At 55.2% G+C, this 26,987-nt stretch overlaps 2 protein-coding genes across 2 annotated transcripts; one reads left to right on the top strand and one right to left on the bottom strand.

Moving 5' to 3' along the window:
• The first annotated feature begins 706 nt into the window (after positions 1-706).
• On the top strand, positions 707-2,004 carry MIEN1 (migration and invasion enhancer 1). The gene is made up of 4 exons (XM_029211550.1): positions 707-823; positions 927-1,024; positions 1,389-1,465; positions 1,553-2,004. The coding sequence occupies exons 1-4, from the start codon at positions 735-737 to the stop codon at positions 1,634-1,636; spliced, it is 348 nt and encodes a 115-aa protein (XP_029067383.1). The 5' UTR covers positions 707-734; the 3' UTR covers positions 1,637-2,004.
• A 196-nt stretch (positions 2,005-2,200) lies between these two features.
• Positions 2,201-25,138, bottom strand: ERBB2 (erb-b2 receptor tyrosine kinase 2). Its single transcript, XM_029211549.1, is given in 28 exon segments — positions 2,201-3,515; positions 3,657-3,864; positions 3,866-3,913; positions 4,199-4,387; positions 4,586-4,683; positions 5,059-5,205; positions 5,504-5,579; positions 5,696-5,851; positions 5,986-6,171; positions 6,454-6,552; positions 6,822-6,944; positions 7,027-7,165; positions 8,503-8,550; positions 10,059-10,219; positions 10,910-11,000; positions 11,087-11,219; positions 11,571-11,770; positions 11,996-12,086; positions 12,176-12,249; positions 14,331-14,457; positions 14,723-14,842; positions 15,714-15,855; positions 15,981-16,096; positions 16,281-16,349; positions 16,634-16,768; positions 17,509-17,722; positions 18,635-18,786; positions 24,812-25,138. Coding segments are annotated over 28 exon segments (3,771 nt in total). The 5' UTR covers positions 24,885-25,138; the 3' UTR covers positions 2,201-3,159.
• Positions 25,139-26,987: the final 1,849 nt, after the last annotated feature.

Below are 26,987 nucleotides of genomic sequence, written 5' to 3'. Positions count from 1 at the left end.
CCATCAGTGGGACTTCCCTGGTGGTGCAGTGGTTAAAAATCCGCCGGCCAATGCAGGGGACACAGGTTCGAGCCCTGGTCTGGGAAGATCCCACCAGCCGAGAAGCAGCTAAGCCCGTGCGCCACAACTACGAGCCTGCGCTCTAGAGTCCTTGGGCCACAACTACTGAGCCCACGTGCCACAACTACTGAAGCCCACGCGCCTACAGCCTGTGCTCCGCAACAAGAGAAGCCACTGCAATGAGAAGCCCACTTACTGCAACAAAGAGTAGCCCCCGCTCGCTGCAACTAGAGAAAGCCAGCGGGCAGCAACGAAGACCCAACGCTGCCAAAATAATTAAAAATAAAATAAAATAAAATGCCATCAACTAGTGAGAAATGGCAACTACTCCATACCATCAGCCAACCCCAGGCCCTGGGTCCGCTTGCCCCACTTTCTCTTCCTTTTGTAAACTGGAAAGCGCTTTGCAGTCTAAGACACGTCATTAGATTAAATAAGACCGTGAAGTCCAGCGGACACTAGGTGCGGGTCAAGTCGGGCGCTGAGAACGCAGGCCAGGAAAGTTGGTCTGGTCCCGTCCTCGCAGCCTAGCTCTCCAGCTGGTGACAGTGCCAAAACAAAGCAGCAGCAGCCGCCTGAAGGGGGCGCCCGGATGTAACGCGCGGCCCCGCCCCGTCACGTGCCTGCGGCGTCGCGTCAAACCCGGAAGCAGCTGCTGTGGGGAGCCGGCAGTAATGAGCGGGGAGACAGGGCCGGCGTCCGCAGCGCCCCCTCCCGGGGAGGTCGAACCGGGCAGTGGGGTCCGCATCGTGGTTGAGTACTGGTGAGGGGCTCCGGCCAGTGGGGGAATCCGGGCCGGAGGAGGGTGGGTCCACCGGAGGTACCGTCCCCGAAACCCAAGCGGACCTCAGGTATCTTCTCCCTAGTGAACCCTGCGGCTTCGAGGCGACCTACCTGGAGCTGGCGAGTGCCGTGAAGGAGCAGTATCCTGGCATCGAGATCGAGTCGCGCCTGGGGGGCACAGGTGAGGCCGCAGAACACCTGCTGAGTCAGTGTTCTAAATCCCAGCTCTACCACTTTCTAGCTCTGGCACTGGCTGTTTTATATAGCGCCCAGCAGTGTCTGGCACATAGTAAAATGTCCATGTAACTTGAGTGAGGGGGGGGTTACAGATGAAGCCTGTTGGGAAAAATGGGTGAGGCTGAAGTGTAGGGTTGGAGGGGAGGGAACCCTCTACTGAGTTAGGAAGCCAAGTTCAAAGGAAGCGGATGGGGCCCGTGAAGGACATGAAGGAGGAGCCTGTGTTAAGTCTAAGGAGTGTGGAGGGCCTCCCCTGACTTTTGCCTGTTCTCAGCATACAGTTCATTCATCCGTTTATTTAATACCAGGGGCCTTTGAGATCGAAATCAATGGACAGCTGGTGTTCTCCAAGCTGGAGAATGGAGGCTTTCCTTATGAGAAAGATGTGAGTACTTGCCATGCTGGGAAGACCCCTGGTTCACCCTGACCCTACAATGAACGCATCGTCCCATTCCACATCTCTGCCTTCTAGCTCATTGAGGCCATCCGAAGAGCCAGTAACGGAGAACCCCTAGAAAAGATCACCAATAGCCGCCCTCCCTGCGCCATCCTGTGACTACACGTGATTCTGGGTTCCTGTTCTCTTCTGGGATCCAAGCCTTGGTCACCCCTTTGGTTCTGCTGAGGGCTCCCTACTGCCTCTTTCACCTCACTTAGCTCCCCATAGCTAAGAGACCCTGGCCTCCACTTTGCCCCTTTGGGTACCAGGAGGGTTCTGCGGTCTTAGGGGTGAAAGAGAAGACCCTCTCCGTGGACATTTCTACAGCCACCTTATACCCCTTTCCCAGGATCAGTGCCCACAAAAACCTGCTCCCCTCTCTAGCTTAGCCATACCTGTCAGATGCTACCATAGTTCTAATTTATTTTCCACTGACCCCAGGCAATGTCAGCTGTTGGCAATAAAGTGGCACTGCAAACACCAGTGCCCACTAGTGTGTGTTTTTATGTCCAGTTTGGGACTGTGGGAAGGGAGGAGAGGGAGACAGAGGCCAGCCCAACCTTTATACCACCAACGTGATCGTGCTGTCTGGGTGGGTTTTTTCTGGATAGCTACTTCTAATTCAACGATTTCCTTGCCAAGGCAAGGAAAATGAGTCACACAGTAGGCACTGCCTCTTCTTTCCTCCATCCTTCCCCGACTACCCCTACCTACAGGGAGGAAATCACCCCATTCTGGTGGGTGGCCTTAGGAGTTTCTTTTTTTCTAAACAAGAATGATCTGGTCATCAAAGGGCTCTCAGGTCAGAATCCCAACCAGTTTCCCCCCAATCCAGGAGCCAGGAAACTGGCAGTAGGCTCCTCATTCAAGCTTTCTGAAGATTCCTAGCCAGTCCCTCCAGGCAAGATGAACTGAATGTAGGTTAAGAGGTGAGCAGTAAAGGGATGGCTCAGAGCCACCCCAGACATAGGCTTGTGTCCAGCTGTTTTCCAAAATATATTTGCAAATGGAGAAAGTGGGTATGGAGAAGGGACATTCCTCCCGCAACCCCAGGGACTGCCCCCCCCAACCCCGCTTCCACAATACCCACTCTCCACCGAGTCCTTATTTCATCTTAAAAAAAATAATAAAACAACCAAAAAAACATAAGTAAAAACAAAACCAGAAAAGCACTCTGTACAGGGACCGGATCTGGGCGCTGCCGTCCCCTTCTGTCCCCTTCTTCTTAGGGGCAGAGCTAGGTCTCAGGGAGTCTCTGCTCTGGTTCCTAGACACCCTCTTGGGGCCTCTTCCCTTCCTAGGCTCAGCTTCCCTGTCCTTCAGTGTCAGGTTCTGGAAGAAGTCAGGCTGGGCTGCTCCCGCAGGTAAGGAGACTGGCTGTGGCATCCAGTGGACCCTGGTGGCTGGGCCAGGGCTCCAGCATCAGTCAGGACTCCCCAGTGCCGCCCCCTCTTCCAGCCAGGCTGGGCGGCTCTCAGCCACCTACGAGTTGGAAGAGGAAGGAAGATTGCTGGCATGGCAGGCCGCCCTGGATGTGATCCAAGGGCCCTCTCCCTGCCTCGTCCCGACGCGGGCCATAAGTCAGGCCTTCCACACTCCCTGAGGGGCCAGCAGGGCCTCAGCGGCCTGGGCCTTTTGGCTCATACTGGCATGTCCAGACCCAGGTACTCAGGGTTCTCTGCCGTAGGGGTCCCTTCAAAGGTGCTGGGTGGAGAGCCCCGCTCTGATGGGTCCTGGTCCCAGTAATAGAGGTTGTCAAAGGCTGGGCTGAAGGCCGGAGAAGAGTGGGACTGAGGGGCAGCCCTGCCCCGGGGTGCCAAGTACTCGGGGTTCTCCACGGCAGCCCCAAAGGCAAAAATGTCTTTGACAACCCCATTCTTCCCAGGGGAGAGAGTCTTGGGCCTTTCCAGAGTGGAACCGGCAGGTCGAGGAGGAGGCCGAGGACCCTCTAGGGGTGAGGGGGGCTGTGGCCGAACCTCTGGCTGGTTCACGTATTCTGAAAGGACAAGAGAACGAGGCTTGTTAGGGGGAGGAGCCCGTGTGTTCTGGCTGCTGCCCCTGCCCCCATAGTGGGCCCTGGGCTGAGCACCCCCAATCCCCACCTCCCAACCTCTCAGCTCGGGCCTGGACTCCATACCGGGCTGGGGGCTGCAGGTCAGGGGGGCAACGTAGCCATCGGTCTCGGGAGGAAGCGGTACTGTGGGGTCCTCGCTGTACCGCTGTAGAGGGCTGGAGTCATGTTGGGGGAGGTTCTGCAGCCCCTTGGCTGCCCCCATTCCCAAGTCGCCGTCAAACACATCAGAGCCAGCCCCTTCGGAAGGTGCCAGTGGAGACCTGGGGGGGGGGCTCCTCCTCCGAGGGCTCCAGACCCAGCGTCAGCTCACCACCGCCACTCTGAGGACGAGAGAGAAGGTCATGATGGGGGTCATTCATGATGGAGACTCCACGGGAGGTGACAGGGTCACAAGAGATAAAAGGAAGTTGCCTTCGGGGTTTGACACAGTCACTGTGGCAAGAGTGGGGTCACAGTTGGAAAGCAGTAGGAATCCTTCTTGGGGATATTGGGGTCTCCTCCATGAGAGGTGATGGTTGGGGGACATTGGAGAAAGGGACTCTAGTCCACTGGGGTCGGGGGAAGTAACCAGACACACCCACCACACTGTGACAGGGGGCACTGACCCTGGTGGATGTGCTGCGGTGCCTGCGGTGGGCTGTGCCCCCAGAGCCCGGGGCAGGGTCTGGGCAGAAGAAGCCTTGCTGGGGTACCAGGTACTCCTCAGCATCCACCAGGTCCCCCATGTCATCATCCTCCAGCAGTGAGCGGTAGAAGGTGCTGTCCAAGGGGCTGGTAGGGCCCAAGTCTTCATTCTGGGGAGGCGGGAGACAGAGCGTGGCAGCCCCTCCCCAGCCCAGCCTCCCGAGGGAGGCTCAGGGAGTACCAGAGGTCTGACGAGTCAGGCAAGGGCTGGGCTTGGAAGCCTGGGACCCAGGAATCGTCTCCCTTTCCTCCCTCTAAGGGAGAGTGATCTTAGCCATAGGCAGGGATGGCGTGGAAAGGCCCGGTACCTGGATGACCACAAAGCGCTGGGGGTCCCTGGCCATGCGGGAGAATTCGGCCACCAACTCCCGGAACCTTGGCCGACATTCAGAGTCAATCATCCAACCTGGGGGTGGGCAGGAGTCCAGCATCTCAGTTCTGGCTGCAGCCTGTGTGCAGAGCCCCTCACCCCCACCCCCGGCCTAGACAACCCCAGTTACTAGAGTCCAAAGCCCTCAGGTGGTAGAGAAGAGGTACCAGACTCGGATCCTGAGGGAGAACCTTTGAGAATCTCTACTAGTTTCCCCTTTTTATTTTGCATTAAGTTTCTTTCTAGCTGGTCCTTGATAGCTCCTCTGGACTGGTACTGTAAAGGGAAGTGAGACCCTTTTGAGGCTGCATTAAACATATCCTGCTCTTGGCCCCCTCCCATGCCCCTTGTAGGCCCCTCCACCCAGGCCCTCCCACTCCTCCAAGCAGCCGACCCAGCTCAACCACGCACATTTGACCATGATCATGTAGACATCAATGGTGCAGATGGGGGGCTGGGGCAGCCGTTCCCCCTTCTCCAGGAGGTCAGGGATCTCCCGGGCTGGGATCCCATCGTAAGGTTTGGCCCCAAAAGTCATCAGCTCCCACACAGTCACACCTGGGGCAGAGACGGGGTCAAGAGGTGGGGGGACCAGAGGGAGCTTTAGTGTACTGAGCCCCAGAGGCTCTATCCAAGAGCCTGGCACCATGGGGGAAGGAGGGGAGGGATGCAGTGTCAAGGGCAGGAGATACCCAGTCTTTCCGCAGTCGCTGGCAGACTGAGGCACTGGCAGCCCCTTCCTTCCTTCATGCTAAAGTGTCCATTAATTCGCTCCATCCCAGCTCTCATCCTTCCACCCGCATCCCCCCCAGGGCCACGGCTCTATGTCACCCTTCCAACCCACCCCATCACACACCATAGCTCCACACATCACTCTGGTGGGTGAACCGCCGGCGGAGAATGGACTCCAACGCCATCCACTTGATGGGCACCTGGGAGAGCAGAGAAGGAAGTGCTCCAACCAGGTGTGGTGGGGAGGTGGCCGTTCTGAGTTCTCCCAGGGGCCAGACCCCACTCCCCCTTGCTTCACTCTGCTCCCTCCTCTGACCTTGCCCCCATCCGCATGGTACTCTGTCTCATCAATGTCCAGCAGCCGAGCCAGCCCAAAGTCTGTAATCTTGACATGGTTGGGACTCTTGACCAGCACATTCCGGGCAGCCAGGTCCCTGTGCACGAGCCGCACATCCTCCAAGTAGCTCATCCCCTGGGGTCAGAGGCATCTGTGTGGACCTCGCTCTGCCAGAACTCTCCCAGGAAACCTCCTCATCCTAGCTCTGAGTGGAGACAGAGGCTTGCTCCCAAGGGCACCCGCAGAGCCCCGGCCCCCAAAGTGCATACCTTGGCAATCTGCACACACCAGTTCAGCAGGTCCTGGGAGCCCAGGCGCCCGCGGTGCTCCCGGACGTGGTCTAGGAGGCAGCCATAGGGCATAAGCTGTGTCACCAGCTGCACCGTGGATGTCAGGCAGATGCCCAGAAGGCGGGACACATATGGGGACCCTACACCGGCCATCACATATGCTTCCTGGGAGCAAGGGTACACACTGAGAGGGTATGGGAAACCACTAGCCCCCAAACCACCACACACCCCTCCCGAGGGCTGAGCCGTGACTGGGGACCCTCACTCAATCCAACCCCATTCGTCACAAACCAGAACCATGGCCCACAGACTCAGGAGGTTAAGAGTAGAGATCTGGGGGATCACAAAGTGTCTCCTAAAACCCCAGTGAAAACAGAGCCCACAGCCCACACCTGCAGCCAGGGGGTCCCCACTGTGCTCCCAGCTGGAGAGGGTGTAAGGGCTTACGTCCAAGATTTCTTTGTTGGCTTTGGGGGATGTGTTTTCCCTCAACACTTTGATGGCCACTGGGATTTTCACATTTTCCCCATCGGGGATCCAGATGCCCTGGGCAGAGAGAGGAGGATGTGAGCAGGAAGAGGGTGGGCCAGATCCAACCTGCAGTCGTCCAAGGGGTCACTACTTGTGCTCCCAATCCTTCCCCACCCTTGGGCCAACCCCATTATTTAGCAACAACCTCGCCATTTCAGCCCACTCCCTATCCCCTTATACGTAACCGCCCCCAGCCCCTGGCTGTCTCCCAGACAGAACCCTCGTCCCCGCCCTGACCGCATCCTCTGGGACCGCCCACCCAGGACTTTGGCCCCACCCCTGACCTTGTAGACGGTACCAAAAGCTCCGGATCCAAGCACCTTCACCTTCCTCAGCTCTGTCTCTTTCAGGATCCGCATCTGAGCCTGATTTGGCATGGCTCCGCTCGGTGTCAGGGGCTCCACCAGCTGAGGTGAAGGGGTGGTGCGTCAGTGCCGCGGGCCGGGCTGCAGACCCCAAGCCACGCGAGAGGCCCTCTAACCGCCTCACCTCTGTCTCCTGCAGCAGCCTCCGCATCGTGTACTTCCGGATCTTCTGCCGCCGCCGCTTGACGAGGATGCCGAAGACCAGCCCCACGACGACGACCAGCAGAATGCCCACCACAGCGGCAATGATGGACGTCACAGGGCTGGGGGCAGGAGCCAGGGTCAGGGATTGGGGACCAGTCTGGGGCAGGAGGGATGGAGGGGTCCCATGGAGGGGCATGAAGGTCACTGGCGTTTGGAAAGGGAAGTTGGAAGGGTGATGTGCAGGCTCCCGTCCTGTTTCACCTACTCAGAAACCTCCCTCGGCTCCTTACTGCCTCCAGGATGAAGTCCAGACTCCTTGCTGGGCATTCAAAACCCTCTCCACCCACATCTCCAAATTCTCTATGCTCTTGCCCAGGATTCTCAAACTTCCTGACAAAAAATCACCAGGGAGCTTGTCAATATGCAAGAGTCTGGAGCCCTACCCTCCAGAGATTCTGATTGTGGTATGAGGTGGGGAATGTGCACCCAGTGATTCTGATATTCTAGCCAAATTTTCCACCCATAGGTCATGATTTCCACACCTCCCAGCCTTTGTTAATTCTACCTGGACCATCATTTCTGCATGAGGTCATCTTTCAAGACTCAGCTCATCCTGGGATAGAAGGATCTACTGGGTGCTGACCCTACATCATTGTCATCCTTGCCCCCTTCCCTTGCTTAGCCAAGGGCTGGCACATCACAGATCTCTAATGAACGCTTGTGTCATGGACAAGTGCTTACCTAGGACATACTCCAATCTGTTTTTCTCCCCAAAGCCCTTCCCGAAACACCCCACTGCCTAGAAATCAAGTCCAGTGATGGCAGTGATGGACATCACAGGGCTTGTGGCCTCATAGTGAGGGAGAGCCTATGCCCTCCAAGATTCTGCCCTAACCTGATTCGGACTTCACCCCTTACTCCCTCCTCTGAGCTTACTCAGTGGCCCACCACAGCAGAACCTTCAGCAAACACGTCCTAGATCGTCCTGACCCCTCTCACCATGCTGCCTGGTTGCTTTCCTCCTAATGCAAGTGACATAGCTGCCCCTCTTTCAAGACCTGGCTCCCATGCCACCTCCTCCTTGAAGCCTCCCACTGACCCCAGGTAAGAATTCATTGTCCCATCCTCAGTGCTGCAGTTGCGCTCTCTTCTCAACATGCCTTGAGTCCCAGGGAGTTGCAGGCTGCCTGTGTCCCTTAGGAGACCCCTACCCACTCGAGGGTGGGGAGGTGCTGGGTGTCTTCGCCATCTTTTCCTGTTCCCTGCCCCCCAAGCATCCCGAGCAGGTCCTCCGTCCACTGGTTGAAGCTAATTGAAAGGAGGGTCCTTAGTGGAAGAGTGGGCTGGGGAGGGACATGTGTCATGTCAGGAGACCCCCTCCCTACAGCAGTGACCACTCAGGGGCCGGAGGGGGACTGAGGGGCAACATGGGATGTGTCCTGGGGACCAGGCTGACCTGGCTCTCTGCTCAGCGGGGCAGCCCTTGTCATCCAAGTCCACACAGCTGCAGAAGAGAGAGTCCTGTCAACAAGGCTGGGAACCACCTCTTGCACTCACTCAGCCTCACAATATCCCCAGAGGTGGGTGTAGCTGGGTTATGATCCCTAATTGACAAAGGCAGAAACTGGGCTCAAGGTTACCAGGGCTCTTTCTACCACCCCACAGGGGAGGCCTTCTCCAATCTGCAAACCTGCACCCCCTGCACCTCCCTGTCTTGGGTAGGAAGTGGGGGGCACCCAGAGGAGCATCAAGTCCAAAAGCTTGGCTATCCCCTCTGTAGAGGATGCCAGGGTAGTAGTTGGGCACAACCTGCACCGAGGACAGTTTGACAATACTGTGACCCAGCAGTTCCACCTCTCAGGATAGACCCTAAAAATGCCAACACCTGTACACTAGGGGGCATGTACAAAATGCTCACTTGTACATGGAGCTCAAGTGCAATAAACTGCACGCCCCCCCACCAAAAAAAGGAGACAAGTTCAATGAATATCCCTCGAACAGGGACATGGTTAAATAATACTACATCCATACAGCAGATTGAGTAGTTAAAAAAAAAAAAAAAAAAAGGAGGTAGGTTCATGTGCACTCACAAGAAAGAACCTCCAAGATACATAAAGTGCCGGGACGGAGGGGAAGCAAAGTGCAGAACTATATGTAGAGTACTATCCTGTTTACATTAAAAAATGCACACACACAAAAACCAAAACTGATTATATGTGAGTCAGATGAAATTGCTGAGAAATAGATGAGCTAGATGAAACTGCTGTTTCTTGATCATTTTTGACTTCCCAAAACAGCAATCTTCAACCTAACATAAATGTAAAATGCATTTATGTAAATGTGTAGAGCACACCAGAGTGATCTGGTGGTTCTCCCCAGGGAGGGGAGGGTGGGGGACTGGGTGGGTGGGGGAGTGGACGAAAGGGCACTTCTGCTTTACAGTGTTTATACTTTGATACTGCTGAAAATGTGTATCACAAGAATGTATGCATGTATTCCATGTGTAATTAACAACTAAGTGAAAAACATAAAAAGAACAGGGCAGATCACTGTGTTAGGACATGGAAAAACATTGCAAGCAAAATTGCAATGCTGAGTGAGAAAAAGCAATTTCCAAACAATATGTATGGTCTATGATCCCATTTTGGTAAAAAGAAGGATATACTAGAATGTGCACAGATAAAAACTGGAGAATAATAATAATAATATATAAACATATACTTTATGTTATAATAATAATACGTATGTTAGTGTGTGCATAGATTAAAAAAACTGGAGGAAAAATATTGCAAGTTATTAACAGTGGGATAGAATTGCTAATACTATTCACTTTCATGCTTTAATTAAAAAATTTTTAACCACGTGTTACTTTTGTGGTCAGAAAAAAAAGATATGAAAAATTAAGGGTCTCGGGGTAAGCAAAGGCAGAGTTGTCCCACTTTTAGAATAAGAGCCCCAGAGAGGGTCCTGGAACGAAGCCTTTCTTTCCGTGGAAAAGGCCCTCAGACTCACGAGTGGGTGCAGTTGATGGGGCATGGCTGGCACATGCCCTCCTCATCTGGGAACTTCCAGATGGGCATGAAGGAGAGGTCAGGCTTCACACCACTGGGGCAGCGAGCCACGCAGAAGGGAGGATCCTTGTAGTGGGTGCAAGCCACACACTGGTCAGCCTCCTGGGAGGGGAGGAAGGGTTTGTGGGGGGCTGGCACCGACACCCCCAGGGCAGCAGGATCAGGCCCTTGGGTCCCCTCTGTGCTTCCCTCAGTCACTCAGCAGCACTGTCCACCTTGCTCCTGGGACAGCCCCATACCTGCTGTGTCTGCTGCCCCTGTTCTGCACCCAGCTCCCCACCTTCAAAGCTTGATCCCCAGGCCTGGTGGGGTGGGGGGAGTGTATTACCTAAGGTATAACAGCAAGTAATAATAGTAACTAACTTGTGAAGCCTTTTTCCTGTGCTCGGGCACTGTGCCAAACCCTATTTTGAGTTAATTCTCACTGTATCCCAATGGGGTAGGTACTAGTATAACGTTCATTTTACGAATGAGCCAGTGCAAGTGGGGCCTGGATTTGAATCCAGGTCACCTGATGTCTAAGCCCCCAGGTCTAACCACCTTAGCACAGCCACGGCCAAGGGCACAGGCTTCCCTGGGCCCTTTGCATGGTCTGAAGGGCCTCAGCGTCCGCAACTCTTGCTGTCCCCAGCATCCCAGCCACCTTCCACCCTCCTACCACCCTCCTACTGTTCAGGTCTGGGCTTGGAGTCCTCCCCAGGGGTATTTTACTGGACTTGGCCAGGTCCCTGGCAGCACCCCCAACCCTGCCCTGCTTCCCTCCACCCAGCTCTGAGCGCACCAGCACCTCACCGAGCCAAAGCAGGTCACTGAGCCATTCTGGGGCTGACACTCGGGGTGGCACGGAAGACAGTACCTGTCCTTCACGTACTCCCGGGGGAGCCTGAGGAGAGGACGGCCAGTGAAGGGGTCTGGAAGGAGCCCCTGTGCACCCCCCAGCCCGGCCGCCCCCTCCTCTGCCCCGCATACCCCTGCAGTACTCGGCATTCTTCCACGCACTGCTGGCCCCGAAGGAACTGGCTGCAGTTGACGCACTGGGTGGGCCCTGGACCCCAGCAGTGCCCGTGGGCACACAGCGGGTAGCAGGCCAGGCCCTCGCCCACTGCAGTGAGGAGGAAGGGGTCAGAGGGGACTCTCAAGGGAGACTCCAGGGAGCTGGGGGAAGAGTCTGTGGGTATGGCTCTGAGCTGGAGAGGTGGGGATAGGTGCCACGCAAAGCAGGGAGAGAAAGAGTTCTGAGGTTCCAGGAACAGAGAGGAAAGGGAAGGGAGGGATGCCAAGACAGTGTGGCAGGACCCTGCTAGAAGCCATGCCAAGAGGCCAGGCCAACCAGAGCTATGTCAAGGATGGTGCACCAGGGACGGGCAGTGCACACGCACAAGTAAGTCCCAGACTGCTGCTGCCAGAGGCCCGTGGGCACGCCTGAGCAGCAGTGCTGGGCTCCCTGTCTTACCGCACTCGACCTCTGGCCGGTTGGCACTGTGGAGCAGGGCCTGGTGGGGGTTCCGGAAGAGCTGGTCCCAGGGCACCGTGTGTACAAAGCAGAGGCGGGCGTTGCGGTGGATGAGGGCCAGCCCACTGCCCAGTTCCCGCAGTGAGCGCAGCCCCAGCCAGCGGATGCCCAGCCCTTGCAGGGTCAGCGAGTAGGCACCACTGTGGGAGGGGGAGTGCTCAAATGCAGGGGGGCAACGCACCACTGACCCTCCCCCCTCAGCAAGGGCTGCGCTCGCCTTCCTCCTGTCCCCAGCACACGCTGCAAACTTCCATGGGAATGCTGCTGCTGGAAGAACCCCCATTCCCCCCCTACACGCTCAGAGCTTCTCCCGGGCCTCCCGGGGCAGCTCCTCCTCCGTCAGGCCTCCCTCCCCTGGTGCTCACTCATGCAGAACTCGTCCCCGGATTACTCGCAGATTCTGGAAGACGTGGAGGTCCGGCAGGCTGTCTGGCCACGCTGAGATGTACAGGTAACCTGCAGACACAGGGTGAGGCTAGGGGTGCGGGGACAGTACGAAGACCTCCCAGCCCCATCGAAGCAGGATTCAGAGAGACAGAGCTCACCTGTGATCTCCTCCAGAGACTCAAATACTCTGAGCTGCTCAGGCTGTAGGGGGGCAGTGTTGGAGGCTCGGTCCCTAGAAGGAGGATTAGGAGAGGGCCAAGAAGGGGGTGGGTAAGACCCCCCTCCACGAGCTGGCCCTGCCATCCTCCCCAGCCTCCCCTCCACTTAAACCCGTTGCCCATCGAGCCCGGCTGTTCCCATCCTGAACTTCAAAGCCCAGGCCCTGGCTTGGCAAATATCAAAACAATATTTATATCCTTTGATCTAGAAATTCTACTTCTAGGAATGTGGCCTAGAGAGACACTGGCCCCTGTTCTCAAAGGCATGTGCAAAGGAGAACTGTTTGTTAGAGGGAAAATAAAAAAACTAAGGAAATTAAAAAATTTTTTTTTAATTTAAAAAATTTTTTAAATTTTAAAAATTAAAAATTTTTTTAAATTAAAAAAATTTTTTAATTTAAAAAAATTTTAATTAAATTAATTGATTCATTAATATTTTATTAATTAAATTTTAAAAATTTTAATTAAATACCTAAACATCAGTAAATGGGAGCTATTAAATATAATCCTGATCTATCCAGACTACACACGGAAAACTAACATTCAGGAGCGTGTAGTGTCTGCTGGGCACGGTTACAGCTTTACAAATATTAACTCATTTAAATTTTATAACACCTTATGAGGGCGGGACTATTTTTGCCCCCATTTAACGGATGAGGAAACTGAGACCCAGCAAGAAGGTCACATGATTAGTAAGTGGTAGAAGCCAGGTCTCAAACCCAGGCAGCCCGGGCTCTTAGCTGCTATTCTTTGCTGCCACCTCTTCCACAGCTGTGGAAAGAACAAGGCAGCTGGACATGAACTAACTGTCATAACCGGCTCTCCAAAGCCAGGGGCAGACAATATTCACAACAGGCTCCCATTTTAAATCAACCTTTCCCCCCAAATTACTAACACTACGTTTCTCTGTGCGTGTGTATCCGTATTCGTATGAATGGTCTAGAAGAACACACACAAACTGTTAAGAGTGGTCTCCTCTAGAAAGGGGAGTAAAGGTGGAGAAAGTGTTGAAGGGAATGTTCTCCTTTTTTAATACATATTTTTATTGAAGTATAATTCACATACAATAAATTGCAGATTTTTAGTGTGGAGTTTAATGAGTTTCGTCAAATGCATTCACTCACCTATCCACCAGCCCAACTGGTATACAGAACATTTCCATCACCCCAGAAATTTCCTTTGTGTCCCTTTCCAGGCCCTCACCCTGGCGCAGTCACTGTTCTGATTTCTCTCACCACACAGTGGTTTTGCCTATTCTAGAGCAGAGGGAATCATACAGTGTGGACTGTCTCTTGTCTGACTTATTTTGCTTAACATAATGTTTTTGAGACACATTCATGTTGTTTCACGCATCAGTAGGCCATTTCTTTTACTGCTGAGAATTTCACTGTATGGATATACCACCTTTTACAGTTGACCCTTGAACAACGCCTGGGTTACGGCACCAACCCCCCACAAAGTCGAAAATCCAAGTATAACTTTACAGTCAGCCCTCTGCATCCATGGTTCCAGATTCAAGCAACCCCGGACTGTGTAGTACTGCCGTACGGATTTATTGAAAAAAAGTTCACATTTAAGTGGACCCACGCAGTTCAAACCCGTGATGTCCAAGGGTCAGCTTTATTGATTCCTTCAGCTATTGATATACATTTGCATTATTTCCAGTTTGGGGCCATTATGAATAAAGCTACTATGAACTCAAAGAGAATTTTACTTTATCTGGATGGTGTGACCTCCACACAAGTGCATGTTCATAGATAACATGTCATTTATGAGAAAAATCCCAGGAATTCCCTGGCAGTCCAGGGGTTAGGACTCCTCGCTTTCATTGTCAAGGGCCTGGGTTCAATCCCTGGTTGGTGAACTAAGATCCAGCAAGTCGCGCGGCGCGGCCAAAGACAAGCAAACAAAAAGAAAAACTCCCCCCTCCAAAGTCCCTGCTGGTCTTCCACCTGCTTCCTTTGCATCCCTGACCTCCCACCTCTGTCTCCCGCCATCCCCGAGAAATGCTTCCACTTCTGGGGCCTCAGGATTCAGTGACTGCCCTGATGCTGCCTCAGGCCATGTGCCCACCCTTAACTCTGAGTATCCTTACCCCTCAAAGCTCTCCGGCAGAAACGCCAGGCTCCCAAAGATCTTCTTGCAGCCAGCAAACTCCTGGATGTTGGCACTGGTGACCGCCCTCACCTCCCGCAGGTGTTCCATGCCCAGACCATAGCACACTGTGGGGAGGGGGGCAGGGGGGCACCTCAGCCTCCACATGGAGCACCAGGAATTCAACCTCCTGGGTCCTGTCCACAGTCCCCTCCTGGGGCCCCATGCCCCCTCCTCACATTGGCAGAGACATGGGGGAGCTTGTGGGAGTGCTCAGGGGAGGGCCAGGGGCAGAGTCAGTGGGAGAACAGGACTGGGTCCCAGGAGGGTCTGAGGGAGGGTGGCACAGCGGGCTAGGCCAGGCTGGGTGTGCAGGGGGCGGCCACTGGGTACCTCGGGCACAGGGCTTGCTGCATTTCTCACACCGCTGGGTTCCATCCTCAGCTGTCACCTCTTGGTTGTTCAGGGGACAAACCAGGGTGCAGGATCCCACGTCCGTGGACAGGTAGTTGTCTGAGGAGATCAAGATCGTCTGTCCACGTGCCCTGGCCTTTCAGCACCGCCCCCCACCACCATGAGCTGTGTGACCATGCCCAGGGAGTACAATAAGAATGATATCAACCGATACCGAAATGCCCTTACACAATATCTGAGCCCTGGACACTCGTCCACTCCTCACGACAACCCTGTGCGGTAGGCACCGTTAGATTCCCATTTTGCCAAAAGGGAAACCAAAGCACAGAGTTTTCTGTTTAAATTCCTTAAGGTCCCTGTGCTAGTAAGTGGAGGAGCCAGGATGTGAACCCAAATGATCTAGCTCTACACTCCGTACTCTCACCCACCATGGGGAGGGTACAGCCAGGACCCGAGAGCCCACTGCTGTCTCCTGTGACAGGAGGAAAGAGGTCGCCAGGTCTGAGGCCAGTCCCTAAATGCCCATCAGTAAATAGGGGAGCTAGTAAATAAAACTCTGATCTATCTAAAAATCAACATTTAGGGGTGCTTAGTATTGGCTGGGCACAGTTATAAGAGCCTTGCAAATATTAACTCATTCAAACTTTATAACCACCTGGTGAGGATGGGACTATTTTGGCCCCCACTTAACAGATAAGGAAACCGAGACACAGCAAGAAGGTCACGTGACTAATAAGGGGCAGAGCCAGATCTCAGACCCAGGCAGTCTGGCTTCTGTGCGTGGGCTCTTAGCTGCTATTCTGTACTGCCACCTGCTCCACTGCTGTTGAAAGAACGAGGCAGCTCAGTACGAACTGCCGTGACCAGCTCTCCGAAGCCAGGGGCGGACAGTGCTCACAACATGCTTGCATTTACATAAACCAAAGTCCCCAGCAAAACTACTAAAAGTACGTCTCTCCCCGGCACTCACAAGGACAGGTGGTCACGCAGCTGGCGCCGAAGGTATAACGGCCCTCGGGGTTGGGCATGGACTCGAAGGTGTCCGTGTTGTAGGTGACCAGAGCTGGGCAGTGCAGCTCACAGATGCCACTGTGGTTGAAGTGGAGGCAGGCCTGGGGGACAGGCAGCTGGTGGGCACTGGGCTGTTTTGCCCTGGTGTGCCAGAGGGTTAAGGGCAGCACCAGGCGGGACGCCCCTCCCCTTGCACCCCGAGGGCTGGGGCGCCGGGGGCACGTACCAGACAGTCAGAGTGCTTGGGGCCCGTGCAGCCAGCAGCACACTGCTCGTGGCAGCAGTCGGTGGGCTGCGGGCCCTTACAGCGGGCACAGCCGCTGGCACAGACGGTTCGCGTCACTGTTGGGCAAAGGGCAGGATGAGGGCTGGGCGGCAGCCTAGGCACGGGGCCCCTTCACCAGCATCACCTTCTGGGGAGACTTCCTGCCTCAAGGAAGATGCCGAGGCCCGGCACCCACCCGCCATGTCACCTTTATTCCCACCCAGCCCCTGCCCCCAGATTCTGGGCCTCCCTATAACTCACAGCTCTGACAGTCCTTGGAACTTTCTCCCCAGCAGTGGGGAGCTTTACAAGCTGGAGAACAGGGTGGGCCTGGGGAGAGACACAGAACGGCAGTGAGAGAGACAGAGACCAGGAGACAGAACGCACAGTGAGCGAGAGACGCAGGCAGGAGGAGAGGACTCCAAAACCGGAGGCACGATCTGGAAGCAGAGGGAGACAGGGCAGAGAACCGCAGAGATGAAGAGACACAGAGAAAGAGGAAATGGGTGGTGTTAGTGCAGCGGCAGCGGGGGCGTGGAGTAAGCCAGGAGTTTGGGGTCGGTGCGCTGCGTGAGAAAGAGAGGTGGCTGCAGGCGGCGAGAGGCGTGGCTTACAGGCCCGTGAGCGGTTGGTGTCTATCAGCATGAGGGCCAGCTGGTTGTTCCTGTGGAAGATGTCCTTCCACACAATCGTGTCCTGGTGGCAGAGCTGGGGGTTCCGCTGGATCGAGACCCCTCCCTTCAGGATCTCTGTGGGGCGGGCAATAATCAGGTCACCTTCTGACCTCCCTCGGGGCCTGCCTGCCTTCTGAAAGGGGGGTGGGGCTCTTAAACACGCCCCAGGCTCCTCAGGGAGCCGAGGAGACTCCTTCAGCATCTTTTAGCCCTACCAACACCACCCCACACGTGAACAAACGGAGATCCGGGGCGGAGTGAGCTGTCCGTGTCACCGTCTCCTCTCCTCCACCTCTACTCTGTGCACATTGCCTAGCAGTTAAAAGAGAATGTGAAATCCAGCCTCACCACCACTAACTCGCTGTGTAACCTCAAGCAAGTCACTCATCCTCTGTAAACCTCAGTTTTCTCATCTGTAAAACGAGAATAACACTGATGCTTCCCTTGCAAGATTAAAGCACGACTGAAATGGGGTTATGCAGGTAAAGCACCAGGCACTCAGAGTCTGGGACACTGTCAGCTCCAAGGCTGCCACGTACAGTTACATAGGTTGTTCACTGTACGTGTGCATTCAGCCAAGAGGCGGGCAAAAACCCAGCCTGCGTCCTATCAAGCTATGTGGGCTGGCACAAGCTGTGACTTCCTGGGAAGAAGGGAAATCTTTTTCGAATCCTCACAAGGGCGCCTCCCCTAGCTCCACTTGCATCCATCCGGAAGGGACCCCAGTTCTTATTCACACGAAGCATCCCCGTGGCTGACAGGGGCCCTGGTCAGTTCTCAATAACCAGCAGAGTTTCAACGATAAGGATGACCACCTGTGAGGCTTCGCAGCTGCAGCTCCTGCAGCCCTCCCGGAGCAGCGCGTGCAGCAGGGGTGGCACTTTCCAGAAGGCCTCCGTTGTCCAGCACGGCCAGGGCATAGTTGTCCTCAAACAGCTGGGTGCCTCGCACGATCCGCAGCCTCTGCAGGGGGACCTGACTCACTCGGTTGTGAGCGATGAGCACGTAGCCCTGCACCTCCTGGATCTCCTGGGAGGGAACAGGGTAGGGTAGGGCTAAGGCAGGTCCAGGCCCTGGACCACTACCACCCACCCCTCCCCCCAAGGCCTCCTCAAGGTTACCCTGTGCTCGGGGATCTTGGGCAAGGCCCCCAGCCACTGACCAGTCCTGCTCCCTCAGGCATAAAATGGAGATCAAGGCCACTCCCCACATCCCCGAACCAGATTCTAGTACGATCAAGAAAGAAAATGGTGGGGGGACGCTCTAATCTGTAAGCAAGCGCCCCACCCTCTCTGCATCTCAGTTTCTTCATCTGTAAAGGAAAGGCCTGGACGAGGTGATGTTTGTGATCTGACAGACTAAGCATCGCACCTGAGGCCCCGCTCCAGGGCACCATGGACACAACGCAGAGGCTGGTTTCCATTCTCTCTCCTGCTCCTGACCCTTTCACATACATTTTCCATGTGATTTCAAAATGGGCCCCCCAGGGAGTTCAAGCATGTCTGTTGCTCCCAATATACAGATAGGGAAACTGAGATCCAGTGAAGCCAAGGGCCTAGACCACATTCACATGGCTTGTCAGTGGCAGAACTGGACCAGGAACCGGCCAGCCCTTGCATTACTCTGGGTAGGAGGGGGACAGTGGCTGGGGCAGTTGGACAATGGAAGGTGATCATGCTGGCAAGAGAGCAAAAAATTTAGCAGAGGAACGGGTGCATTCCACCCAGAGATGTCCACGGCCAGCCACGTTGTAGAGAAGGAGTCAACTGGTCTTGCAGTAGGATGGATGGGGGTTAGACAACAGAAAGGACTTCCCAGTTGAGGAGCCACAACAAAAGAGGAAATATAGGGTGGGGAACACTCTTCTACAACCCATCTGCAAGCAGAGGGCTCAGCCCAGCAGGAAACAGGGCCTGGCTGGGTTTTGCCCATGGGCCTCACCTGCAGGAAGGAGAGGCTAGCATTAACGGGCAGGTAGGTGAGCTCCAGGTTACCCTGCACCACCTGACAGCCCTGGTAGAGGTGGCGGAGCATGTCCAGGTGGGTGTTGGGGCTGGCCGGCAGCCGCAGCTTCATGTCTGTGCCAGTGCACACTGTCAGGAGAGAGAAGATGGGTCAGAGGGCACTGCCCAGTGAGCTTTGCCAACCTGGCCACCTCTGCCAACCTACTCGCCAGAGTCATGCCACCGCAGACAGCGAGAAAGCACAACGGAAGGATCCCTCCTCCCGTGTCCCTTGTACCCACAGAACGTGCAACAGCAAAAGAAAGTTTGCAAATTTGGGAAGAGGAGGGACATCAGGGGAGAAGCTCCCCTGACTCGGCCCATCCTGAGCATCCAGAGGGTGTCTCGCTGTGCCAGCCTTAGGGAGCTTGCCTGTTCGATCCGGAGTGTTGGCTGGCAAAGAAAGCCTCCCTTTGTCCCAAAGGCACAACTCAGGGCCAACGGGTAAAAATCCCCCAAGAGAGGCGATGATGAATCATGAATCCTCTGGATACCCCTTGACCCTCTCCCGAACAAACAACGCCACCCACGTGCCAACCTCCTGGCAAGGGATATCCACCCCCGCAATGCCACCCAGAAAGTGGGGAAGGAGGGTCAGCTGGAGTCATAGCTGGGGCATGGGGACCACCAGGGTCCTGGTCACTGCAGGGACTTCTGGAATTCCCCCAGGCAGAGAAAAGGAACATCAGATCCCAACTATGGGCATCCGGACCCGAGCTGCACATGCTGAGCCAGAGTGCCGCCTACTCCAAAGGCTCCTACGCTGGTACCTCACCCTTGCCACCTCCTCAGGGCAAGACTCCAGAACCAGCTGGCAGAATCTATGCCACGAAACTCCTGCCACAAGGGCATTACGTCAGCCCTGTGTACCTGCCTGGTGCCAACCGCCAGCCAAGGGGCGTCAAGATGAACTGCCGCCCAGTCCACCTGGACCCCAGCCCAGTGTCCCTGAGACCAGAAGTACTCACTAAGCCCAGGGATACTAGAAGGGGTAAACTACCCCGGGTAAGGGGGCGCTCTGGGCAACGGCTGGCACCATGCTTGCCAGCAGTGGGGGAGATTAAAGTGCCCAGTTAAACCCGTTTTTCTGCTCTGGTGAGAAGATGAATCACCTGGCACATCTTGCCCAGGAGGGTGTGCCAGGGGGAGGTGGGTGGGGTGCACCCCCAGATCCACAGGTGCCTCAGCTGCCCAGTTCCTGTTGGTCCCCACGCCACCTCCCACGGACCACGTGCAGATTCAGGGGGACAGCACAGTGGCTGACTTTGAGGTCTGATCCCCTGCTCTCCCAGCAGCTTGGAGCCTAAGGTCAAATCCTGGGGGGTAACAAGAGATACCCCCTGCCTCCAGAAATCGGGGGAAAGGCTGGTGGGACAAGCCCCCAGGGTTCTGGCCTGGGCCAATGGCCACTAGCTGGCAGCCTCCCAGGAGCACCTAGAGTGGTCTCTGTTCCCACCCCTCTGGCCAGATAGGGAAGGAAGCAAAGAGGGAGGAATGGGAGGACCCAGAAATAGAACTCAAGGGTCCCTCCCCCCAGACTCCCAAGAGAAACAGGAGCCGGGGATGGCAGGCCAGGCCCAAAATAACGCCCGTGGCCAGGACCTCCCCCAGCCTCAGCAGCTTCAGCTGCTTTGCAGGCACAGCTGTCTCCAGGCCCAGACCCCAAGGCCCTGGCCCAAGCCGGGGGCAGGGGCCCGTCTCCACGCCCTGTGCCCTCTGCCGCCTCGAAGGGACACCAGCTGCAGTAGCCAGGCAATAGGAAAACAACAAGGGAACGCTGGGCAGGCACTCCGGGTGGAGCCTCATCCTCCAGAGGCTGCGACTACAACCTCGGTCTTGCAAAGAAGGAAACTGAGGTTGCCAGGGGTTACTCTCCCAAGATCAGAAAGCCTGTGAGCAATAGAGGGGGGATTTGAACTCGAGTCTGCGCCGACTTCAAATCCCACATTCCTTCCACTAGACCTAACTGCACACACACCCCTCCCCACACCCTGTTCAGAGGTAAATACACACCAGCTCTGTTGATGCCACTGATTATATTATAGGCTTCGGGCAGGGCCAAGTGGCTGAGCTGGGTGGGAGGACCAGAAAGAGCAGCAGCCCCGCCCCACGAGTTTGTTTGTGTCCGTTTTTGAGTCTGATTCAGACTAAATGTTTGCAACAGGTGGTAAAGTTGGGACCCTGAGACCTACTCCCAGGGAGCTGGAGGCTTGGGGGCTAATACCCTCCAACCTGACACCTCCTCTACCTCCACACCTCCCTCCCCCTCCCATCTCCTCACTCATCTCCCCCTCCCCAGTCCTCGCCATGGTCCCCATATCCACTCTGCCCCTCACTGATTTTCTGGGGCGGGGGTAGGAGGTCCTGTTCCACACAGGGGAGCGCTTTGTCTCTGGAGCACCTGTCCCTCGGGAGCCTCGCCCTCCAGATCTCTGGGGCAGTCAGTGTGACCGGAGCCAGGGCCACAGTGAGCCCTGGATAAGTGTTTGCGGGATGAATGAATGAATGAATGAATAAATGAACTCCAATCAAGAGTCTCCAAACCAAAAGGGACCAGTTGAGGTCACCATGTCCAGCCCTCTCTTCAGAGGCTGGTCACGGCCGCCATGTCCCTCTAGCTGGGTGTTAGTGGTCAGGTCCCAGCTCTGGGGGGCTCTCAAGTGGGTTCTTTCTTCCCCACCAGGCTTCAGCCCCAGCTGCCTCTCTAGCTCACCAGCACGAAAGCCAACACTTCCTTTGGTTTCCATGAACACTACCTGCATCCCCAAAGCTCACCTCCCCCAGACCCGTGGGGCCAGAGCCCATTCCAGTAACACCAGGACTCACCCACCACACACGCCTGGGGCCGGGGCTCAGGTCATTAGGCCACAACCCTAGCTGGGCCACTCACGGTGTGACCTTGATCAAGTCCCTGGATCTCGAGGGCAGAGGTCAAATCAGATTCACCTCTACGTCCAGCAGTGCCGGTGACTTAGCAGGCACTCAGTGAATATTTACTGACCTGACCTTGACTGTGAGTGGGGGATGATGACAACTCTTACTCTGCAGAGAAATTACATGAGAGTTAAATGAGGTAATGAATGAAGAAACAGTCTGTAAACGTGACAAGGCTTTGTAAACAGAGCTGGGGCAACACAACATTGGCTATAATAATTCTCCCACTCCTTAAGAGAGCACGCACCCCTCACCCTGTCTCGGCTCTCTTCCCAGGGGTGGGGAGGAAAGGTGGCCTATTAAGAGATAGGGGTGTCACCCCAGAGGGGTCTCCCACAGGGCAGGGAGGGGGATCTCTTTCCAGGTCACCCCAGCACCCAGGGCCAGGCACAACCAGCCTGGCCCTACACCAGCTCCCCAGCCCCAGCCCGACACTGGTCCCTCCCTCACCCGTAGCCCTGTAGGTCCCACTGGCCTCTGGCCTGGTCCAGCCCTCAGTCCCCTGCCATGCCAGGAGGGCCCAAGAGGAAGGCAGACACGGGCTGGTACAGGGAAGGAGAGGACTCCAAAGCCAAGAGGGAACCTGGTGGGGGGCGAGGAGCAGCTCACCCTCATTTTCTAAAGCCTAGATAAGGGAGGTCATTCACCTAAATAACAAAATAGCACCTCTATCGGAGTCTGGCCACCTGACTGCCCCTGAGGCTTTGCTTAACCGATTCCTGTCGAAGGGAATAAGACTTTGATCAACTCTTAATGCCTCCTCGTCAGAGTCTAAAAATGCCCTGGACATTACTGGGTCGCTGGGAAGCCTTGGCTAAGTCACTTCGTTTCTTTGAACTTCAGTTTCCTCATCTGTGCACCTACTTCACAGGATTGTCGCAGAGATGAAATGAAACTGTAATGGATGAGAACCAGGCAAATAGGAAGCACGCTGTACTTTTCTAAAAGTTAAGGCAAGAGAAGATCATAGAGCAGGAGTCCGGGTAATTCCAAACCCAGAGAAAATTAACAGTGTTTGACTTTGTAATACAATGTATTTTCTCTTTCGGCATTTGATCCTATCTTTCAATTATTTTTTTTCTTAAATATTAAAATGAGGTTACTTTCCCTGAGTATAGCAAAAAGAAGGAGGCTGTTGGGAGAATCATTCAGGAATTAAACTATGAGCTCTGCAAGATGTGTTTGCTGCACTTTACAAAAGCTTGACCTCTAAGAAAAGAAAATCCCAACCCTCTGGGCCTTCCCCATCTCCCTTTCCCCCACATGCCTGCACCAGCCCTCAGCCCTGGCATATACCGGGCGTGCTAGAGGCAGCTGAGTGGGTCTCTGCCGTTTTAGCCATTCCCCTGCACAACACACCCAACACCTCTCTCTGCACCCAGCACTGCAGGCCGAGGGGTGAGGAAGACCTGAGAAGCTCCCTGTCGATGGCGGGAGAACCGACCCCTCAGATCCCAGCACTGCAACAACCCGGCCACCCTCCCCCTGCTCGACTCCCAGGCCCAGGTGAGGAGGGCTGCGGCTCAGCCTGACAGCCCAGCCTCGCCTGCCTCACCTCACGCTTCTCAGAAGGTCAGGGGTGAAGACACCTGCCTGGGAAACAGGGAGGGGAAGGGGAGGCTCCTGGGAAAGAGGAGCCTCCTTCCTCAGAGAGAAGGCTGCGCGGGGGCACCTCCCGCTATTCACAGCAGCTCTTGAGGGAGTTCCTTGAGAGGGCAGAGTTCAGCAGGGAGACTGCCGTTTGGTCACACAAAGCCCAGACACACAAACACACAGACCACACAACTCAAGAACACCCTAGTATAGACATCCCTCAGATAACACAGCAGAGCTCTGACAGAGGGGGCCCTCGGGCAACACACAGACAGCCCGACACCCACCCCTTCTCCAGACTCCCTGATCCGTGAAGACCACCCACTACTCCTAGAACATTCTCATTCTGTCTTCTCCACAACCAGGCGATGTAGGGAGCAGCAGCGTCCCCCCAGTGTTCAGGGTAGATGAATATAGTGATTTTGAAGCTGTGGTTGGGGGTTGCACTGCCTGGGGTCCAATCTGGGACCCACCAATTACTTGCTGCTTACTTCACCTCTTGAAGCCTGGGTCTTCAAGCCTGGAAAATGGGCGCGCTAGTTAGGACTTCTCTTACAGGGTTTTTCTGAGGATGAAAGCAGGGAACCCAGACAAAACACGCACAGCACCTGGTACACAGTGTATTTCCAGTACGCGTTAGCTTTCACCGTTATTGCACCCAGACGGACAGATGGGGCAAGACACACACTGCACCCCACCCCAGCACCCTTCCCCATACACAGCACAAAGGAAAAGGCAGGACAACCCGGCCCTCGGCATACCCGCATCTGGCCCCGTTCCTTACCCTCCCCTTCCCTCCAAGTGCCCAGGAATCCCTCAGAACCCTCCCACTTTATGCCCCAGACCAGGAAGCCCACCGCCACCCTCCGTGACCCACGCTCTCCAAGTCACAAAGCACAGAGTCCCTAAGTCGGCCCTAACGAGACTTGTTCAAAACAAACGTCTCCCCCTTCCCCCACGCCAGTCTCCGGCGTGAGGCAACTCTGCAGTCAGACTGGCCACCCTCTGCTCCCCGGCTCTGGCTGGACAGGTTGCTTTCCCCACCTCCCCCCTCCACACCCCGATCGTGCCAGAAGCTGGAGTAACTCAACCCAGTCGGCCGAAAGGGGGCGGGGAGGGGGCCGGGCAGAAGGGACCCCCAGGAATCCAGCCCAGTCCAGTCTGGAGGCGGAGGCTGCCAACTGGAAAGGCTTTGAGAGAGGCGCTTGAGGGGGATCAAGAAAGGGGAAAAACACACACACACACACACACACACACACATACACCCTGCAATACACCCTTTGAGGGAAACTTTCTGAACAATTGCAGAGACCTCTTTTGACAAGTTCCGGAGCCGTCGCGGGGTCTGCAAAGCACAAGTCCCTCGAATGGGACGTCTAGAGCCGCTCCGGTGTAATCGCCCCCCTGCCCCACCTCCTCTGGTCCCTCCGAGCCCGAGGGCTGGCGGCTCTGAGCCCCCGGACTGTCCGAAACCTCGGGTCGGGAAGCTCCGATGGCCCCTCTGTTCCCGTCTGACCAGGGATTTAGACGGGGGTCCCAGGCTGCACGGGCCCGTCGCCGCTCCCTGCCCTCCCCACCCCAGACCCACCTTGGGTGCCCGCGTCTCCGGGGGGCAGGAGGGCGAGGAGGAGCCCCCAGCGGCACCAGGCCGCCAGCTCCATGGTGCTCACTGCGGCTCCGTCCCCATGGCTCCGGCTAGACCAGGCGGCGAGGGCGCCGGGCGGGCGAGGGGAGGGGGCCGGGCGCTCGCGCCGGAAAGAGCACCCAGTGCAGGGGCGGCCGGCGGCCTCGGGGGGTCTTCTCGGCTCTGTGGGCACGATGGAAGAGGAATCTCAGCTCCACAACTTCATTCCTGTACTTCCTCAAGGCAGCCCTCCTCCTCCACCCCCTCCTCCTCCCGTGATTGGGAGCCAGCGCACTCGCAGCTCGTCCCCCCCCCGCACCCCCTCCAACCGCATTCCAGCAAGTCCCTGGGAGTGGCAACTCCCAGCTTCACTTTCTCCCTCTCTCCGCGCAGGCCTGGGTGGCGTTGCTGCCAGCGCGCGGACTCCAGGGTTGCCCGCAGCAGTTCTCACCCGTTTCCATGGAGAACCCCCCAAAGCAGAGGAGGGTGATGGCGCCCCTCCCCCGGGAGTCCGGGGCAAACGCTTTGGCCTGCCATTCTTAACTTTCTTTTAAGTCGCAGGTTTTATCTTAAACATTCCTGGCCGTTTGCATCCTACTCCATCCCATGCCTATTTGTTTTAATATCAAATAATGGTTTTCCTACCGCATCCTCAGGTAAAAATGTTAGTCAAGTAGGGGGATGTGTTGCGTTTAACCTGTGGCTTCCAGGACTCCCTGACATACCTTCTCGAATCTTCTAGATATCTTTTCCAGTCTGAAAAGCATGCTTTTAAGGGGGTCTACAAGTTTGGGGAGAGAGTCAAATTGTAGAAACCTACATCTCAATCCTTCAAAGAACATCCTTGTTTCTTTACGGGGCACTCAGCACCCAATTCATCCAAGGTTCCTTCTCTGTCCCTGGCCTTTTATTAGTCTGCTTAATTCCACCTCCCCACCCTGCATTCCACCTTGAGCTCCTGACCCAGTTACTAAGACCCGGTCGGGGGTCTCGTGCGGGTGGGGATGGAGGGAAGGCGTGTTTTTGTTGGAAATGCCAACAAAATATTGCACGAGATACACTTATCCTAACAAATTATTTGTTGTTTATCTGAAATTCAAATTTAACTGGGCATCCTCATTTTTATTTGCTAAATCTGGCAACTCTAGTTGGAATGCTCAGCCCTGAGCATGTCTGTGCTGGTCAAGAGGGGATCAGAGGCACCTACTGGGGGCTGCAGAATGAAGGACATTAGCATCTCAAACTGCTTCCTTATTCCTAGCGTGGTTCTAGGCAGGCACTTTCACAGTAGGGAACTTGAGAACACGGCACTCTGGGATCAGAATGACCTCGGTTCAAATCTCAACTCCACCACGGGTTAGCTGTGTGACCCTACACAAGCGACTGAGCCTCTCTGGGTCTCAGTTGGCTCACTTGTAAAATAGTATCTGGCACACTGTGCTAGGGGTTAAAGGAGATAATACTCCTGAAGCTCTAAGCACAGTACTTAGCACACAGTAATTGCTCGAAAAGTGGTCTCAGGTATAGTTATACCGGGACAGATCCAGGTTTTGTGAGACCTGAAGCTTATGAAATTTGGGGGACTCTCTTTAAGAAAAGGAAAACAAAGTTATAAATACAAAATTAGACACATAAATGCAAATGAGGGGCCTGAAGCTTACCCCTCTTTAACACCATGGTAAGCCCACCTCTGGCTCTAATCAGTGATGATCAAGCTGCAGGTCAGTATCCATTAGAAGGTTGGTTGTGAAACCAATTTCAATGATCAGGACAAGTCTGTCTTTCTTTCTTTTTTATTTTATTTATTTATTTAGTTAGGTTTTTTTGTTTTTTTAAATAAACTTATTTATTTTTATTTTTTATTTTTGTCTGTGTTGGGTCTTCGTTGCTGCACGCGGGCTTTCTCTAGTTGCGATGAGCAGAGGCTACTCTTTGTTGCGGTGCACGGGCTCTAGGCGCGTGGGCTTCAGTAGTTGTGGCACACGGGCTCAGTAGTTGTGGCTCTCAGTAGTATGGCACATGGGTTAGTTGCTCCACGGTATGTGGGATCTTCCCGGACCAGGGCTCGAACCCGTGTCCCCTGCATTGGCAGGAGGATTCTTAACCACTGTGCCACCAGGGAAGTCCCAGTTAGTTAGTT

Source organism: Monodon monoceros, unplaced genomic scaffold, assembly GCF_005190385.1.
Source record: "Monodon monoceros isolate NGI ecotype Baffin Bay Population unplaced genomic scaffold, NGI_Narwhal_1 Super_Scaffold_9, whole genome shotgun sequence".
Lineage (NCBI taxonomy): Eukaryota > Metazoa > Chordata > Mammalia > Artiodactyla > Monodontidae > Monodon > Monodon monoceros.
The sequence above is the reverse complement of the archived record's forward strand: the minus strand, read 5'-3'. Positions and strand labels throughout refer to the sequence as shown.

Excerpts from the sequence above, each read along its gene's own strand:
- MIEN1 (XM_029211550.1), top strand. The coding sequence starts at position 735 with ATGAGCGGGGAGACAGGGCCGGCGTCCGCAGCGCCCCCTCCCGGGGAG. Across the intron at positions 1,025-1,388 it reads GTCGCGCCTGGGGGGCACAG|GGGCCTTTGAGATCGAAATC; the intron begins GTGAGGCCGCAG and ends ATTTAATACCAG. Across the intron at positions 1,466-1,552 it reads GCTTTCCTTATGAGAAAGAT|CTCATTGAGGCCATCCGAAG; the intron begins GTGAGTACTTGC and ends TCTGCCTTCTAG.